The 16662-nt window shown below is 48.5% G+C and overlaps 1 protein-coding gene across 14 annotated transcripts; it reads right to left on the reverse strand.

Annotated features, from left to right (window-relative positions):
- Positions 1–1534: 1534 nt before the first annotated feature.
- ARMC12 (armadillo repeat containing 12) lies at positions 1535–16657 on the reverse strand. Of its 14 annotated transcripts, none has more exons than XM_082412662.1 (11): positions 16087–16265; positions 14197–14916; positions 13272–13353; positions 11779–12014; positions 11247–11355; positions 10512–10710; positions 9663–9808; positions 9312–9446; positions 3565–3738; positions 3358–3429; positions 1535–1906 (listed from the first exon to the last, which is right to left on the reverse strand). In XM_082412662.1, the coding sequence occupies exons 5-11, from the start codon at positions 11292–11294 to the stop codon at positions 1577–1579; spliced, it is 1104 nt and encodes a 367-aa protein (XP_082268788.1). In that variant the 5' UTR covers positions 11295–11355; positions 11779–12014; positions 13272–13353; positions 14197–14916; positions 16087–16265; the 3' UTR covers positions 1535–1576. The 14 variants fall into 14 exon arrangements, with proteins under 14 accessions (XP_082268788.1, XP_082268787.1, XP_082268785.1 ...); XM_082412661.1 differs by having other exon boundaries at positions 11779–12865; positions 13169–13353; XM_082412659.1 differs by lacking the exons at positions 11247–11355; positions 11779–12014; positions 16087–16265 and adding exons at positions 11170–11246; positions 16433–16657.
- Between the last annotated feature and the right edge of the window lie 5 nt (positions 16658–16662).

Raw genomic sequence — 16662 nt, forward strand, 5'->3', positions numbered from 1 at the left:
GGCTTGTGGGCTCCAGAGTGCAGGCTCAGTAGTTGTGGCGCACGGGCTTAGTTGCTCCGTGGCTTGTGGGATCTTACCAGACCAGGGCTCGAACCCATGTCCCCTGCATTGGCAGGCGGATTATTAACCACTGCGCCAACAAGGAAGTCCCAAAGTGCTGAGTCTTAACCAGTGGACGGCCAGGGAAGTCCCAGTGTGGGGTTCTAAGATTAGTTTGCAGCGTGTAGGGCTGGAGAGGATGGAGAACAGAAGTAGGAGAATGACTTCCCAAAAGTCCTGACGTGGGGGATAGTGTAGCAGCGGGAATTGGAGGACTGGGTGGATGTGGTAGGGAGGAGAAGTTAAGGTGACTCCCCATACCTCGCTGGTGACATGGGAACATGGATAGCTTGTGGAGGGGTGGGGAGGATGATGTTGGCTTTTGACAAGTTCCATTGGGGTGACTGCATTGTATCCAAGTAGCAGGAAGGAGTAGCCCCAGTCCTGAGCTCAGGAGAAAGCTGAGAGCTGACGATTCAGATCTAGTAGTGACCGTCCACTCAGAGGTGACAAATCAAATTCTGGGAAATAGTGATAAGGATCCCTTAGTAAGAACTGGCTCTCTGATCAGCACATCCTAACCAACACCCCTCCACCCACCATCCACCCACTCAAGTGATGGGGTCCTGGGTCAGGGATACAGTAGGGACAGATTTCCTCATAGTTCAGTCCTAAACTGGCCCCTAAAATCTGGAAGCACTGAGGTATTTCTCAACTGCCACAGACTCTGGCTTAGAATCTATGGTCCACCCCACAGGGCTTGAGCCAAGGACTATGAAAGTAAAAAGCCCAGTAAAAATTAGGAGGTTCTAACCCTACTTCTGCCCCAGACCAGTCATGTGACCTTGGGCAAGTCACTTTTCCTGCCCCTCCATCCCCAACTGACCTGCCAGGAGCAAGTAGTGTGAAAAAGAAATAAACCTGGTCATCTACTAAGATTTGGAGCTTATTGTTACTGTGGTGTAGCCCAGCCCATCTTGAGTAATCCAGTGCTATATACTGTCTCCTGTTGATTATCTTTGGCCTTAGTCCCCAAACCTGCCTTCTCCCTGAAACTCCCTGAAAGCATTGGCTCCCCATTCAAATTTAAAAGCAGCAAGAGTGGGGGAGGGATAAATTGGATTGGGATTGGGATTGACATATACACACTACTATATATAAAATAGATAATTAAAAGAACCTACTGTATAGCACAGGGAACTCTACTCAGTATTCTGTAATGACCTATATGGAAATAGAATCTAAAAAAGAGTAGGTATATGTATAACTGATTCACTTTGCTGTACAGCAGAAACTAACAGAAAATTATAGATCAGCTATGCTCCAATAAAAATTATCTCTCAAAAAAATAAATAAATAAAAGCAGCAAGAGAAGGGAGTCTGTCCACTAAACAGGGAATGCGTTTGGGGAGACAGGCCCACACTTTGACAGGAAGTTATGCTGGCTGAAATCTACACCCACCCTGGAAGGCCTGGAGAGACACTGCACTGCCCCTCAAGCTTCTCTCCCATACTCATTTATTGGCTCTCCATAATTTTATTCCGCATGATTAAAGCAGGAGTGACTGGGCGGGCAGGAGGGCCGGACTCCCACATCCTGTGGGCACTGCAGGCTGACTATGACTTTGCAGGCCTGGATCTGAATATCCTCCTCGGGGTGGATGACCAGGGCAAGCAGCCGGTCTGCCAGTCGTGAGTCATCCCCAAAGAGAGCTTCGTGCACAGACTGTTCATTGTAATGCCACTTCACGGCGCGGTAGTGGGGTGAACTCCGGCCCTCACTCAGCCGCTCTGCAAACACCAGTACTTCATGCAGCAGACTCCCGGGCTGTGCGGACTGGAACAGGTTCAGGAAGTTGGAGTGTACCTGTGAGTGGGATGGAGAGAGGGATGAAGTCCAAGGTAAATTCTAAAGTTCCTCCGTCCTCCTATTGCCTCAACTCCCCAATGTACCTAAGTTTCAGATCCAACTGTATAGGAATTTTTTAGTTTTCATTATCATTCTTTAACATAATTTCATTGTGGTCATAAAACATGAGTGATATGATAATATTGATTCAGGGAAATTTGTTGAGACAAACTGTTAGAGCTTAGCATGTGGTTGATTTTTGTAAATATTTTGTGTACTTGAGCGGAATGTGCATTTACTAATTGTAGAGTGTTCTGGATATGTCTAATGGCTCAAGCTTATTTGTGTTATTCGCAGCAAGTATAACCTTACTAGTTTTAGGTATTTATGTATGAATTGCTGAAAGAATAGTTAAAATCTTCCAAATCTTCCACTGTGGTGATAGATATGTCCATTTTTCTTTCCAATTATTCAGCTGTAGGAATGAAATCCTGCCATTTGTGACAATATGGGTGGACCCAGAGGACATTATGCTAAGTGAGATAAGCCAGACAGAGAAATACAAATACTGCATGGTATCACTTAAATGTGGAATTTTTTTTAAGTCAAACTCACAGAAACAGTAGAAAAGTGGTTGCCAGGGGTTGGGGTGGGGTGTGGGGGAAATAGGGAGAGGCTGGTAAAAGGGTACATTCTTTCAGCTAAAAGATGAATAAGATCCAAGGGTCTAATGCAAACATGGTGAGTACTGCTGATAACACTATTATATAATTGAAATTTGCTAAGAGAGTAGAATTTAAATGTTCTCACCAAAAACAAACAAAATGTGAGGTGACGGATGTGTTAATTAACTAAATGGTGGGAATCCTTTCACAACGTATACCAACTCACCACAACATACACTTTTTTTTAGTATAATTAAGTTTTATATATATATATATATATATATATATATATATTTAGTTTTTATTGGGGTATAGTTGATTTACTACATATGCTTTAAATACCTTACAAATTTATGTCAATTATACCTCAATAAAACTGAAAAAAGAAAAAATGATTTCCTTATAATTCTATCAAGTTTTGCCATATATATTTTTTGAGATTATGTTACTAAGTTCATGTAAGTTTAGAGTTGCTTTATCCTTCTGAACTATTATTATGTAGTGACCCTGTCTATTCCTAATAATTATTTTTGTTATAAGTAATTTTCCCCTAATGTTAAAATACCTACATTAACTTCTGTCACCTGTGTTCTTGACTCTCAGAGTGCAGAAAGTCCCTCAAAGGAAAATCTGATTGTATTGGGAGGACAGAAGAGGGGGTGCTTTGCAATGTATCTAGTGCAGAGGCAGAAAGAGGAACAAGATGATTCTGTGAGGGCTAAGTCTGTCTGAAGAATCCACGATTCTTCCTTTCACGATATCTGAGTTCACATCCATTAGCCCGTCTTTCAGTTCTTTTCTCACCTGGCAGTTGAGAATGTCATAGAGAAGGTCGTTCTTCTGCGCCAGGTTGCTCAGCAATTGCGCGGCTTGCACCTGAATAAAGGAAAGGGTAAAGAAAGAGAAGACAGGTGGGCCTGAGCAGGGAAGACACAAATCTCTGCTCCTCCCTCTAGGTGCTGTGCCAGGGCTGGTCAGGAGGGCAGGGCCTGGGCTCTGGTACTCAGGCACCTGTGCCAGGATGTAGTCTGACTGCAGGATCTCCATCAAGGCAGGCATCACCCGTCGCAGCTGTGGATGTGCAAAGTCAGGCAGTGGGAGGTTGTTGAGGAGTCTGAGGCCTGCAATGTGCAGCTCCGAGTCCCAGATGGTGGAGATCAGTTCCAGCACCCTGATGGAGTGTTCCTAGGGAGGGGGGAGAGGAGAAGGGTTTTCTACTTTTATATGATAATCCTCAACATTAGCCCAGCCTCTGCTTTCACTCTTCACGGCCCCCGCCCACAAAAACTGAGCCAACCCCACAGTTCCCCACTTTAACTCTCAACGTTATTTGACCTAGTTGACCCCTCTCACCCCCTTGAAAATCTTTCTTCACTTGGCTTCTCCGTCACATGTTTCTCTCCCAGTTCTTCTGCCCAACCTCTTCCTCTATCTTCAACACTCCCTTAGTGATACAGTGTTAAAGACTCACAGACTCAGTGTTAAAAATTATCCTTATGCTGATGACTTTCAAGTTTCTATCTCCAGCCCAGACCTCTCCCTAAACTCCAGACTCATATATGCAAGTGCCAGTTCCACTTCTTTCCCAGAATCTTACTAAACCTCTGAGTCAACACATTCCCACTCCCAAACCTGCTCCTTCCACTACCCTTCCTATCTCAGCTGTTGGTTACACCTGCCTTCCAATTACTCAGACCAAAAATCTATGTTCTTCCTTGACTCCCTTCTTTCTCTCACACCCATTTCCAATCTTTCAGAAAATCCTGTTGGCTCTACCTTCAAAATCTACCAACAGTCAAGACACTTCTCAGCATCCCCCTCTACCACCCTGTTCCAAGCCACCATCACCTCTCCCCCGGGTTTCTGCGATAGCCTCCTTCTCCCTGCTTCCATCCTTGTCCCCTGCAACTATTCTCAGAACAGCAGACAGGCTGGACTGCTCAAGAGTTCATTCAGGGTAAGAGCTAACGTCCTTACAGTGGCTTACAAGGTCTGACATGATCTGTCCCTCTCCCCCCATTATTTCTTTGGCCTCATCTCCTATTCTCTCCTTTGCTCCCATGGTTTCCATCACAATGGCCTTAGCTATTCCCTGAACATGCCAGGTACACACCTATCTTAGGTCTTTGCACACGGTGTTCCCTCTGCTTAGAATGCTCTCCCTCCTCAGCTATTCACAGCTCACTCTTACTTCCTTCAAGACTTTGCTTTAATGTCACCTTCTCAGGGAGGCCTTCCCTAACCACTGGCTCCTTTAAGACGGCAGCACCACTCCCATCCCTGCCTCCCTTATCCCCACCTTTATTTTTCCCCTTAGCACTGTCAATATGCAACACACTTTTTGTTTTTAAACTTTTTATTTTCAAATAATTATAAATTCATGGGAAGTTGCAAAAACAGTACAGAGAGGTCCCATGTGCCCTCCACCCAGTTTCCCTCAATAGCTACATCTTAGATAATTACAGTACAGTATCAAAACCAGGAAAATGGTATTAGCACAATGTGTATGTATAGTTCCATGTCATTTTATCACATACGTAGCTTCATGTAACCACCATTGCAATCAACAGATTATTCCATCAGAATCACCATAGATCTCCCTTGTGGGTCCCTTATTAGTCACACTTAGCCCTGCCCATCAAAACCAGCCCTAACCAACAGCAACCACTAATCTGTTTTCCATCTCTCTAATTTTGTCATTTTTGAGAATGTTATATAAATGGAATCATATTTTGTAACCTTCTGAAATTGATTTTTCACTCAGTATAATGCCCTTGAGATCCATCTAAGTGGTCGTGTGTATCAATAGTTCATTCCTTTTTATTACTGAGTAATGTTCCATGGTATGGACTACCACAGTTTGTTTAATCATTTATCTACTGAGAGACATTTTGGTTGTTTCCAGTTTTTGACCATTACAAATAAAGCTGCTATGAACAACTGTGAACAGGTTTTTTGGCAGATGTAAATTTTTATTTCTCCAGGATAAATGCCCCAGAGTGCAATTGCTGGTTTGTATGGTAAAAGAGTTTGTTAAAGAAACTGCCAAACTATTTTCCAGAGTGGCTGGTGTATCATTTTACATTCCCACCAGCAACATATGAGAGATCCAGTTTCTCTACATCTTCACCAGCATTTGGTATTGTCACTAATTTGGAGTTTAAATCATCTAATAGGTGTATAGTAATATCTCATTGTGGTACTAATTTGCATTTCCCTAATGGCTAGTTAAATGTTAAACATTTTTTATGTGCTTATTTGCAATTCGTATATCCTCTTCAGTGAAATATCTCCATGTCTTGTGCCCATTTTCTAAATGGATTATTATTGTTTTTGACGTTGAGTTTTGGGAGTTCTTTATATAATCTAGATATGAGTCCTTTGTCAGATATGTGGTTTGCAAATAATTTCTTCCAATCTGCAGTTTGTCTTTTCATCTTCTGAACAGGGTCTTTCACAAAGCAAAAGTTTTTTTAATTTTGATGAAGTCCAATTTATCAATTTTTTCTTTTATAGATTGTGCTTTTGGTGTCATTTCTATGACCTCTTTATCAAGCCCTAGGTCCCAAAGATTTTCTCTTTTGAAATTGCAACAGCACCCCCTTGCAACACCACCCCCATGCCAGCCTTCGTTACCACCCTTCTTGATTTTTCTCTATAGCACTTGCCCCATGAAACACCATATATTTCACTTATTTGTGTATTGCCTGCCTTGCAGACAATATAAGTTCCACTGGGCAGGGATCTTTCCCACTCTGTTCACTGCTGTGTCTCCAGTGCCTAGCATAGTGCTTGGGCACAAAGTACGTGCTCAATATACATTTGTTGAAAGAAAAAAGGAATCTTGGCTTCTGAACTGCAAGGTGCTTGGGCCTTATTACCAAAGGCAGGTACTCTTACAAGCTGTACCTTTGTGAGCCACGTAAGAAGAATGCCAGAAGCCTGGAGTGGGGAGTACAGCATTCCCAATAGTACCCTGCTCCTCCCTGCCCCCACCCCTCAGTAGGGAGTGGCTGCATTCACCCAGAGAGAGGAGAACAGGGGTCAGGTCCTCAGGATACAGACCCTGGGGAAAGAAGGAACAGTGGTGCCCAGGCCACGTGCATCAGAATCTTCTGGGGAGCTTGTGAAAAACACAGCTTCCCTGTTGAACTGGACCCTCTGGATGTAATGCCCTGAAATCTTCATTTTTTAACCAGCTTTCCAGGCAATTCTGATACGCTTGAGAATCACAGCCTTAGGGCAACTGAGAGGGTCGAGGGATAAAGTAGAGGCAGCCAGCAAGTGGAGACCTAGAGACCTTTTTTTCCCCAAAAAAGTGTTTTTTTGTTGTTGTTGTTGTTAAATTCTTTCTTTCTTTCTTTATTTTTGGCTGCGTTGGGTCTTCGTTGCTGCGCGTGAGTTTTCTCTAGTTGTGGTGAGCTGGGGCTACTCTTCGTTGCGGTGCGCGGGCTTCTCATCGCAGTGGCTTCTCTTGTTGCAGGGCATGGGCTCCAGGCGTGTGGCCTCAGCATTTGTGGCATGTGGGCTCAGTAGTTGTGGCTCACGGGCTCTAGAGCGCAGGCTCAGTAGTTGTGGCGCACGGGCTTAGTTGCTCCGTGGCATGTGGGATCTTCCCGGACCAGGGCTTGAACCCGTGTCCCCTGCATTGGCAGGCAGATTCTTAACCACTGCGCCACCAGGGAAGCCCACCCCAAAAAAGTTTGATGCAAAAAATTTAAAGTGCGAAAATACCAAGTGTCAGGGAAGAAATGATGCACCAGAAACACTGATGCGGGGCTGGTGGAGGGTGTAAACTGATACGGCCCTTCTTGAAAAGCTGGGCATACCTTTCACCCGACCATCCCACTCCTGCATACATGTCCTAGAGAAAGTCTCCCACATCCACGAGGGAGATGTGTACAAGAAGGCTCATGGCACAATGTGCAAACAACTCAAATGCCTACTCATGGGCAGCTGGATGAATAAGATTGCAGGGTGTTCATGAACTAGAACACTATAGAGCAGTGCAAAAGAGGGAAACAGACCAGTCCACATCAATAAGGATGAATCTTTCCATGTTGGAGGGAAAAGGCAAACCGCAAAATACAAACTGCATACTTCCAGATCCATGAAGCTTAAAAACATTCCAACTATATTTTACCTATTTTTCTCTGTCGTGCCCTGCTAGAAAATGATGACACATGTGTATATGGTAAAACTACAAAGAAAATCAAGAAATTGATGAACAAAATGCAGAGGAATGATTGCCTCTGGTGGGTGAGGAGGTGGGGATTAAGGAGGGGCATCTGGGGCATCTAACCAATTGGTCATGTTCTATTTCTTAGCCTGGGTTCTGATTACGTGTGTTTTGTTTTATTGTTATTCTTTCTACCATACACGCATAAAATGTTTGCAAGTTTTGAATATTTTACTTATTTTTAAGTAAAATATTTTGGGAGAGAGATCATTTGCTAGAGAGAGACTTGGAGGTCAAGGAAGATGTTTTTTTGGTTTTGCCTTTTAAGATGGGAAGGAATAGAGCTTGCTGAACACTAATGGGAAGGAGCCGGGGGAGGCCATATCAGACAGAGTTTAATCAAGGAGAGAGGCCCTCAGGGAAGCGGATGGGATCCAGGACTGAGACTAACACTGAACACAGACAGGAAGAAAGCCATTTTTTCATGGCACCAGCAGGAAAGCAGGAAAGGATGGGTAACAGGTAAGCCTGGAGGCCTAGTAGCAGGAAGCTGGGAGAACTGACATTTGGTGGCTTATATTTTCTCTGCGTGATGGTAGTGAAGACATCAGTGGCCCAGCCACCAGCCTCAGACCAACACGGCGTGGTGGTGTGGTATGATAATATATCTGGTCTTTGTCCCTGATTCCAGGCACAGGGTTCCTAAAATCCTTGCAATTTCCTGATAGGAGTGGTTTTTGTCATTCATAATGAGCCCCTTTCCATGATCCCTGAGTTTATGTAAATGAGGCAACTCAAGGCAACTTTCAGCCCCATACCTGACCTCTGCGGAGAAGCGTGGAACCAGAGATTGAGTTCAATCACCAATGGCCAATGATTAATCAATTATGCTTACATAATGAAACCTCCATAAATACCCCTACACGACAGGGTTTGGAGAACTTCCGGGTCGGTGAACACATCGAGGTGCTAGGAGGGTGACACACCTGGAGAAGGCATGGAAGCCCTTCCCCCATACTCTGCCCTATGCACCTCTTCCATTTGGCTGCTCCGCAGTTATATCTTTTATAATAAACTGGTAAGAGTAAGTAAAGCATTTTCCTGAGTTCTGTGGCTCGTTCTAGTGAATTATCAAGCCTGAGGAGAGAGGGCATGGGAACCTCCAAATCTACAGCTGGTCAATCAGAAGTGGGGGGGGCAGTCTTACAGGACTCAGCCCTAAGCTGTGGGGTCTGTACTAACTCCAGGTAGATAGTGTCAGAATTGAATTGTACGACACCCACTTGCCGTCAAGAGAGTTGGCTGTTGTCAGAAAGAACTTCGGGAATTTCTGCTGTTTGGGGTTCAGAGATACTCCTAGGGACCTAGCACAGTTTTATCCCGAGATTCAGACTTTTATGACCCTACTGGGAATCTGATCACCATTTCCCCACCTACTTCCAAGGAAAAACATATTTCTGGGTTACAAACTCAGACCCAAACAAACTTCTGGAACATGACCATTCATCCTATGCCCACTAAATGGCCCATGGCTTATGGACATCTATGTGCTCTGCCCCATACTTGTCGCTGGGCCCACCTGGATTTTCAGCCTGAATTTTCTGATGCCAGAGAAAGCTTTAAGTGTGTTCAGAGCTTGGATTTTGACACTGTTGTCCTTGTCATCCAGCATGGAGCCCACCAACGTGATGTCATCATTAGTACACGTAGAGGCCTAGAGTGTGCCAGGAGAGACAGAAGAGGCGGGAGAAGCGGGTGTCCTGGTCCCCCCACCCCCCCATGTCACCAAAACCCCTCAACACAACCCCTCCCGCCATCAGCCAGAGAGAGGTCCCAGGGCACAGTCTGGCTACTCAAGGGGGAAGGGGGACAGATGTAGCCCCCAGGGGCCAGGCTGGCTGGGAAGGACCTCCTGCTTCCCTTCCCTCACCTCGGACTCCAGCAAGTACACGCAGCGCGTGATACTGTGCAGGATCATGCTCTTGGCGTACTCATCCTGTTTGCACTCCAAGGAGTTGAGGAGCCTCCGGAGCTCACCTGAGTCCCGCCCGCGCTGCTCTCGCTCGATTGCCAGGCCTAGACAGCCACCCCAGCCCAGTTCAGGCTGTGGACTCAGAAGTGATGAAAGACGGGGTTTGGGAAGCGGTGGGAGAGGGACCTGGGGACAAGGCTGCCTTGCCTTTTCTGAAGAAAAGACTTCTTGCTATATGTAGGACCACCATGTACAGTTGAACAGGGTGTGTACTGCACAAGGGCACCACATCTAATGCTGTATTCTTCATATCGTAAGCAAAAAACTTTTGTATGTTTACTATAACAACTTTCTGGCCTATGGCAGTAATATGTAGTATTTCATCATAATTGGTATATGGCAATGATATTCCAGCAGATGGCAATACAAAGTCTTGCAGAAGGGGTTCCTTTCTCTACTTTGCACAAAGTTGTCATAGGGACTAGTGGAGGCTCTGAGAATGTAGGTCCCCCAATTTTCCCTTGGGGAGAACTGCTGATGCCAAGTTTCCAAGAAGTGGCTCCTGGATGCCAGAGTGAATGTAGAATTTAGAAACCTGCCAGATGACTCCTGAGGAGGCACTTGAGTGCCGCCCACTACCTGGGGAGCCTGCGCTAGCATCTCTAGGGTGGCTCTGAGAGAGATGGGGTGAGAAAGGGGAAGGAGAGAGGAACGTGGAGGAGTCCCCTTGGGGCCCTCCCACACGGGAGACCTGGGGAGTAGGTACCTCCTGGGGCCGAGCCCTCTCCCCAGGGCGGGGACACTCACGGGCGACGCAGATGGGTGAGGCAGAGCAGAGGGGTGGTTGACATTTTATGCCGGCCCTGATGGCCTTGTAGAGCAGGTAGATGGCCCCAGCGGCTGTGGCCAGGCTCACTACACCTTTGCAGATGTCCATTTGCCCCAGGCGCTGGGGGATGCAGCACATGCCCGAGGCACCTAGCAAAGGCCTTCCGGAACCAGAACTCTAGCAGGGCCAGGAACCAGGGCACCAGAATCAGAACCTGGGCAACAAAGGAAACTGGGGAAACAGTGGGATGGAGGGTGGTGGTCGGGAAACGGGGCAGCCAGGGAGCTTCAGAGGCTGCAGGAAACAAAGCTTAAGACTCCAGGCGAATAAAAGGTCTGTGGGCAGGAAGGTCCTTCACATCCCTCTTTTTTAGGGGAGCCAGGTTGGTGGGGCCCCAGCAGGCGGCTCCAGAGGCTACCTTTCCTCCATTAGATGGCAGCAGAGGCCCAATTTATGGACGGGGGCCTTTGGAAGTTTTGGGGGGGGTTGGGGTGTGCCCACTGGCAGCCCTGTTCCCTCACTTCCCTGGTCCCCCCATCTTTGATCTCTTCACCATAGATCCACTTCTGAGCCTTGGGGCGTTTCTGCAGGCAGGGCCTCCCCGCTTCCATCACAGGATGAAGAGGAGGCAAGTACCTTACAAAGTTTTGCAGAGTCTCGAGGTAAATCCATCATTTTCCAGCATCTGCATGTTCCTCTCTGTGTATATTTACCTGTTGACCAAAAGCTCCCGAGGGCAGTTGTCTCTGCGTCTCCAACATCCAGCACAGAGTCCTGCACTTAGTAGATGCTCAAGTTATGACTTCTGTCATTCTTTGAGGACTTGAAGAGAGAACGTCAGAGAATCTGGATACGGGGGCTCCAGGCCCATTTAACCAGTGTGACTCTGGAGGAGAAGCGGACTGCCCTTGCCTCGACCTCAGTTTCTGTATTTGTAACCTGAGGGGATCCAGGTTTAGCATTCTAAATCTCCAGGGTTAAACCTGGGGTAGGTCTGTGCCATTAAACCATGGCGGCCTAAATCTGGGAGTATCATACCCCATACCCCACAACATACACACAGAGTGGGATGGGCTTTGAGGCCTCCTCTGGAGTCAGAAAATGCCACCACCCTGGAGGATGAGAACCCAACTTTGGAGGCCTCAGTCTCCACCACCTCCACCACTAGGATGGGGCAGGTGAGACCAGACCCTTCCCTTCTCCTCCTCCCCCCACCCCCAGTGTCCCCACACCCTCTGGCCTCACCTTCTGGTACAGAGCAGGGAGGAGCCCAAGCCAGGCTCAGACCCAGAGCCAGCACTGAGCGTAGATGCACCAGAACAGGGCTTCAGCTGCCTGGTCTTGAGCTCCTATTGGAAGGCTCTGGGCCCTGGGCTGCACCTGGGTTCGCAGGAGGTGGGGAAATAGGGAAACGGCATCCCCAAGGATGCTGCAGCCAGCCAGGTCTGTCCACTCAGAGCCTTCGTCCATGTCACCCTAGGCTGCAGGCAACATTCCCGGGGGCCATTCTCTTCCTTTCTTTCCTCCCATCCCCGGCCCTCCTCAAGGGTCATTCCTGGCACTCTACACAGCCCCAAGGTGGATGTATGGTCAGGCCATTCAAGATGGCTGTTCTCTTGCTCTTAGTACATCCTCTGCTCGACCAGTCCGTTCCACCCGCGCCCTACTCATGTGAACATGTTTGCCCCCTGCCCCAGCTAGCGACTGATCTAATCCCTGCTCTACCTGCTAATTTATTAAAGGGAAACATCTGCCCTCGTGATGGTCGTTAATCTGAGGGGCTGTGACGGATGTGCCCCAGCTGGTTTCCCTGGTAACTGATAAGCCAACCTGACGTCAATTCTCCCTATAAATAGTAGCCTCCTTCTCCCCCCGAGTAGCGAAGATTTCTGCCATGGTCTGCCTGCCTGCCAGCCATAATCAGTGGGGTGTTGCCATAATCGGTGGGTCTTAACCTTTTGCTTAAGACACCCCTGTCCAATAAACCACTGATGTCTTTGTCGCTGTCTCCAGACTCTTTCTTCAATCTTGAGGCTGGGCAACTACAAGGCTTTCAGGACTGCACGGTGCAGCCCAACGACTGGGGAGCCGGCCAGGAGGCTGAAGAAGCTACCGAGACGTCGTGAAGTAAGGACAGGGAATGGAAGGTTGCAGGGGTGATCCTGAGGTGGCCGTCCACTAGCCTGTGGGGCCCTGTGGCAGCTGACTACCATGAGAGGTGTCTTTCTCTTCCATTATATTGATTCTCTTCCACTCTGTTAACTTCAGAGCTTCTTTCCAGTTTAAAAGTAGCAGCCCTATGCTGGTGGCTCATCTGACTGCACGGGGATGGCTGGTGAATACAGACCAAACGCAAGGACCTGGATTATCTACAAAAGACAAGCGTACCCCCAGCCTCTCACCCCTAAACAATTAGACACAGGCTTTAGGGGATATTAATTCAGGGACAGTCTTGTGAATTGGACATGGCCAGTAACCTGGAAAAGTTTGGTTGGGGCCTGTGCTACAGCAAAATAAGAGTACCCTTGGGCTTCTGACCCCTGCTGTGGAAGCAGGCAGAGCAATGATATACAGTATGATGGAACAACAGCTATATGCAGCTTACAACAGGTGGAAGACATTACAAAAGGCCTACCCGAGTCATCTAGCGATGCAAAAAACCACTATTTGGGGTCTAGGACAGCTGTGTGTATACAGGACCCCACGGACATCAATAGTGACAAAGGAATCCACTTTACCAGTCATGAAGTTCAGGAATGGGCTGATAAAAATGACACACACTGGCATTTCCACCTGCTTTACGACCCCACTGCTGCCAGGCTAATGGAAAGGATGAAAGGATTACTTAACAATTGAGATGAAAACCCGCTCTCTCAACAGGTGGACCAGAGGTTCACTCAAGCTCTATGAACTGTAGCTGAACATCCCAGGAGCAATCATCCCAGGGCCATGTTAACCCAGAGGCAACTAGTCAATACAATCCAAGTTCAACTGTTGACCACCAAAAGACCGCTGCCAACTATCTCTCAGGACAGTAACTCACTTTTGCCTTCGCTACCTTCGCTACAGGATCTACCCCCAGAGGAACACACTATCAAATGGTCCTGGGACTGGCAGGTAAATCTCTGGTGGTTTGCGTTTGCTGTCCCATGGGGAATAGGATTGGAAAGGGATTTACAGATTTCACCTGGTTTATACCTGGCCCCACCTAAGACTACTAAGGTAGTTAATCCAGGCTCCCACTGGAGAAAGGCACCATTATATTAACCCTGTGGGCTGTTCTTATACTGCCTCGCCGGCATGAATTCGGCACCATGAATGTCTCTGTTGCTGTCCCGGGCTCTTTCTTCAGTCTAAGGCTGGGCAACTATAAGGCTTACAGGCCTGCAGGGTGCAGCCCAACAGTGGGTGACTACATGGACTCCCTGTAGTGAAGGGTGACAGAGGCCCCTGGAGGCCCCCCCACTACCATGGGACCACCTATCAAGCTCCATGAACTCCGGGCAGAAAATGGCTGCCTGAAGGGACTGTTTTAGGTTCCAAGGCTCCCCTGGTGGATCTGAGGATTGGTCTTTCTCTGAGGTGGAACCCAGAGCTACTGGCCTCCCCAGTCCATGGAGCTGATCCTGCAACCCTCACGTTCTAAGCAAATGCAGTACTCACCTGCTCTTTAAAGATCTCCAAAGAAGGAGAGTTCTTTCTTGGCTCTAACTTAACTCCCTCTTGCTATATATACCTAAGTCCATTCCTTTGGGTTCTGCCCTCAAATGTTTTGGATGCATTAGAAGCAGAGGCATCCCCAGTGTGACATTTTTGCTAGTCCACAGCACGATTTAAAAAAAAAAAGGAATGTGTATTCATTGGTGGAAAGTCAAGGACTGTCCTTTCTTGGGAGTAACTGCTTTTGTTTTTTGTTTTAAATTTATTTATTTATTTTTGGCTGTGCGGGGTCTCGGGCTTCTCTAGTTGCGGTGAGCGGGGGCTACTCTTCATTGCGGCGCGCAGGCTTCTCATTGCGGTGGCTTCTTATTGCGGAGCACGGGCTCTAGGCACGTGGGCTTCAGTAGTTGTGGCTCGTGGGCTCTAGAGCGCAGGCTCAGTAGTCGTGGCCCACGGGCTTAGTTGCTCGCGGCATATGGGATCTTCCCGGTCCAGGGCTCGAACCCCTGTCCCCTGCATTGGCAGGCGGATTCTTAACTGCTGCAGCACCAGGGAAGCTCCCGGGAGTATCTGCTTTTGATTCAGATGATGTCTGTTTTGTTTTGAGGAGAATTAAAATGTACTTGCTTTTGTGAAATGATGGTGACAACAGATGATAGTGAATGTTCTTAGGGAGCATAAATGAAGGCTGCAGCTCTTTGTGAGAACTTGGATTTTGTTTTTCTGTCAAATTCAAAAATTTGGAATATTGGCTAGAGAGAAGTCTGAGATTCCATGTACACACAGCCAACCCCAAGTTTCTTACCTGCCCTCACCAAGGCAAAAGGACACGGGCTGCCCTAGTACACACCTCTCTGCCATCTGCACCAGCTTTTCTACCTTTAAGGCTGATGTTCCCATCATGTTAGGTGCAGTTTATTTAGTGAGTGAGAGCGTGGGCTCAACCCAGACTGCCGGGGTTCAAAACCAGCTCAGCTACTGACCTAGCTTTGTAATCTTTTTGTGCCTCATTTTCCCCACCTGTAAAATGGGAATAATAATACCTACCTCTTGGGTTTGAGAGGATTAAATACTTGGAACAGTGCCCAGCACACAGAGCTCACCAAACGTGACAATAATAATTACTATTATAAGCAGGTTTCACCTGGACAAAAATGTTGGGCGTGGCAAGGCAGTGAGCACACAGACGGTGAGGCCTGAAAGGCACATTATTCAGCCCCTTCCATTCACCCTCTACCCTTCCCACTCTGGTCGTCTTCAAGCTAATCAATCTCAACTCCTGTAACCCATTTACTTGCCTTGAACAACTTTGGAGCCCTCTTTGAACCCCCCTCCCCCATCAAATTCCTAAACCAGGAGCGCTACGGGGATCCAGCCCATTCCCCCGAGCTACTTTGTTCCTGAAAACCATCCTCCCACCTGTAAAACCCTCAGACTACCTGCTTCTTCTATCAGGACTCTGGTAATGGGTGTTTCAGCCTAGTTAATTAGAGGAGCCTAACACGCTATTGGGGACCTACTGTGCAAGTAGGCCTTTAAGGAGGGGGACCCCGGAGGGGCCCGGCGCTTGCATGCACAGGAGAAGCTAAGGGGAAATTAGCCTACTCTCTAATGAAAAGCCCGTTGGAGTCCGACGAGCTTGGTTTAGGCAAGTTCCATGATCTGAGTCTCAGTTTCCTCCTCCGGAAAACCTGCCTACTACACGGAAGTGCGCTGTCAGAACTGAATGAGAGAATGTACGTTGTGACTCTCGGTGAACAGCGGAAGCTCAGCACGTGCGAGCTGCCCCCGCAGAAAGCCAGAAAGCCGAGAGATGAAAGTCTGGGGGACAGCCCGTGCCCTGACAGGGATCCCACGCTCTCCAGGACCGTGCCCTCCCCAGCTCGTGCTTACCCCGGCCCAGGACCAGACTGGGGGGCCTCTCGGTAGCTCGTGACTCCGGCGAAGGAGTGGGGACTGGAAGAAACGCGGCAAACCCGGGGAGCGGAGGGGGCGGCGCCCTCACAGAAGGATTTCCGACTGTGGGGCGGAGGCCGCGCCTTTCCCCGCCCCGAGCCTCCCCCCATCTTGCCCTCCCTCCCCGGACTACTCCCCGCCCACCACCCCCCGCACCTCTCCCCCCGGCGCATCCGGCGGCGGGCACAGGATGTTCTTTCGCTCCGGTCCCCCCCACCCCCGCCCCCGCTCTCACTTTCCCTTCGCTCCCATCCCCCACTCCCGCCGCGCCCGGCGCCGGCACCTTGTTTAACTCCTTCTCTCCCGCGCTCCGCGGGGCTCGGCGCTCCCTGGGGTCCTACCCTTCCCGCCCACCCCCAGGACACGGAGCACGCCCGAGGGCTGCCCGGGAAGAAGCGGGCCTAGGCTGAGCGCTGGGCCTCGGTTCTCCGGATCCACTGGCCTGTCGGGGGTGAAGGGGTGAAGAGTGATCCCAGGAACTGAAGCCGGCGTTCTCCGGACCCCGCCAGCTCA

The sequence above is a fragment of the Balaenoptera physalus genome (genome assembly GCF_965194825.1).
Source record: "Balaenoptera physalus genome assembly, chromosome: 11".
Classification (NCBI taxonomy): Eukaryota; Metazoa; Chordata; class Mammalia; order Artiodactyla; family Balaenopteridae; genus Balaenoptera; species Balaenoptera physalus.

Coding starts and splice junctions, on each gene's coding strand:
- ARMC12 (XM_082412659.1), bottom strand. CDS start 13,320: ATGCCAGTGTGTGTCATTTTTATCAGCCCATTCCTGAACTTCATGACT. Junction 11,247..13,271: donor ATTCCTGAACTTCATGACTG/GTAAAGTGGATT, acceptor TTTGGTCAACAG/GTAAATATACACAGAGAGGA. Junction 1,907..3,357: donor ATGACATTCTCAACTGCCAG/GTGAGAAAAGAA, acceptor TCCCACTCACAG/GTACACTCCAACTTCCTGAA.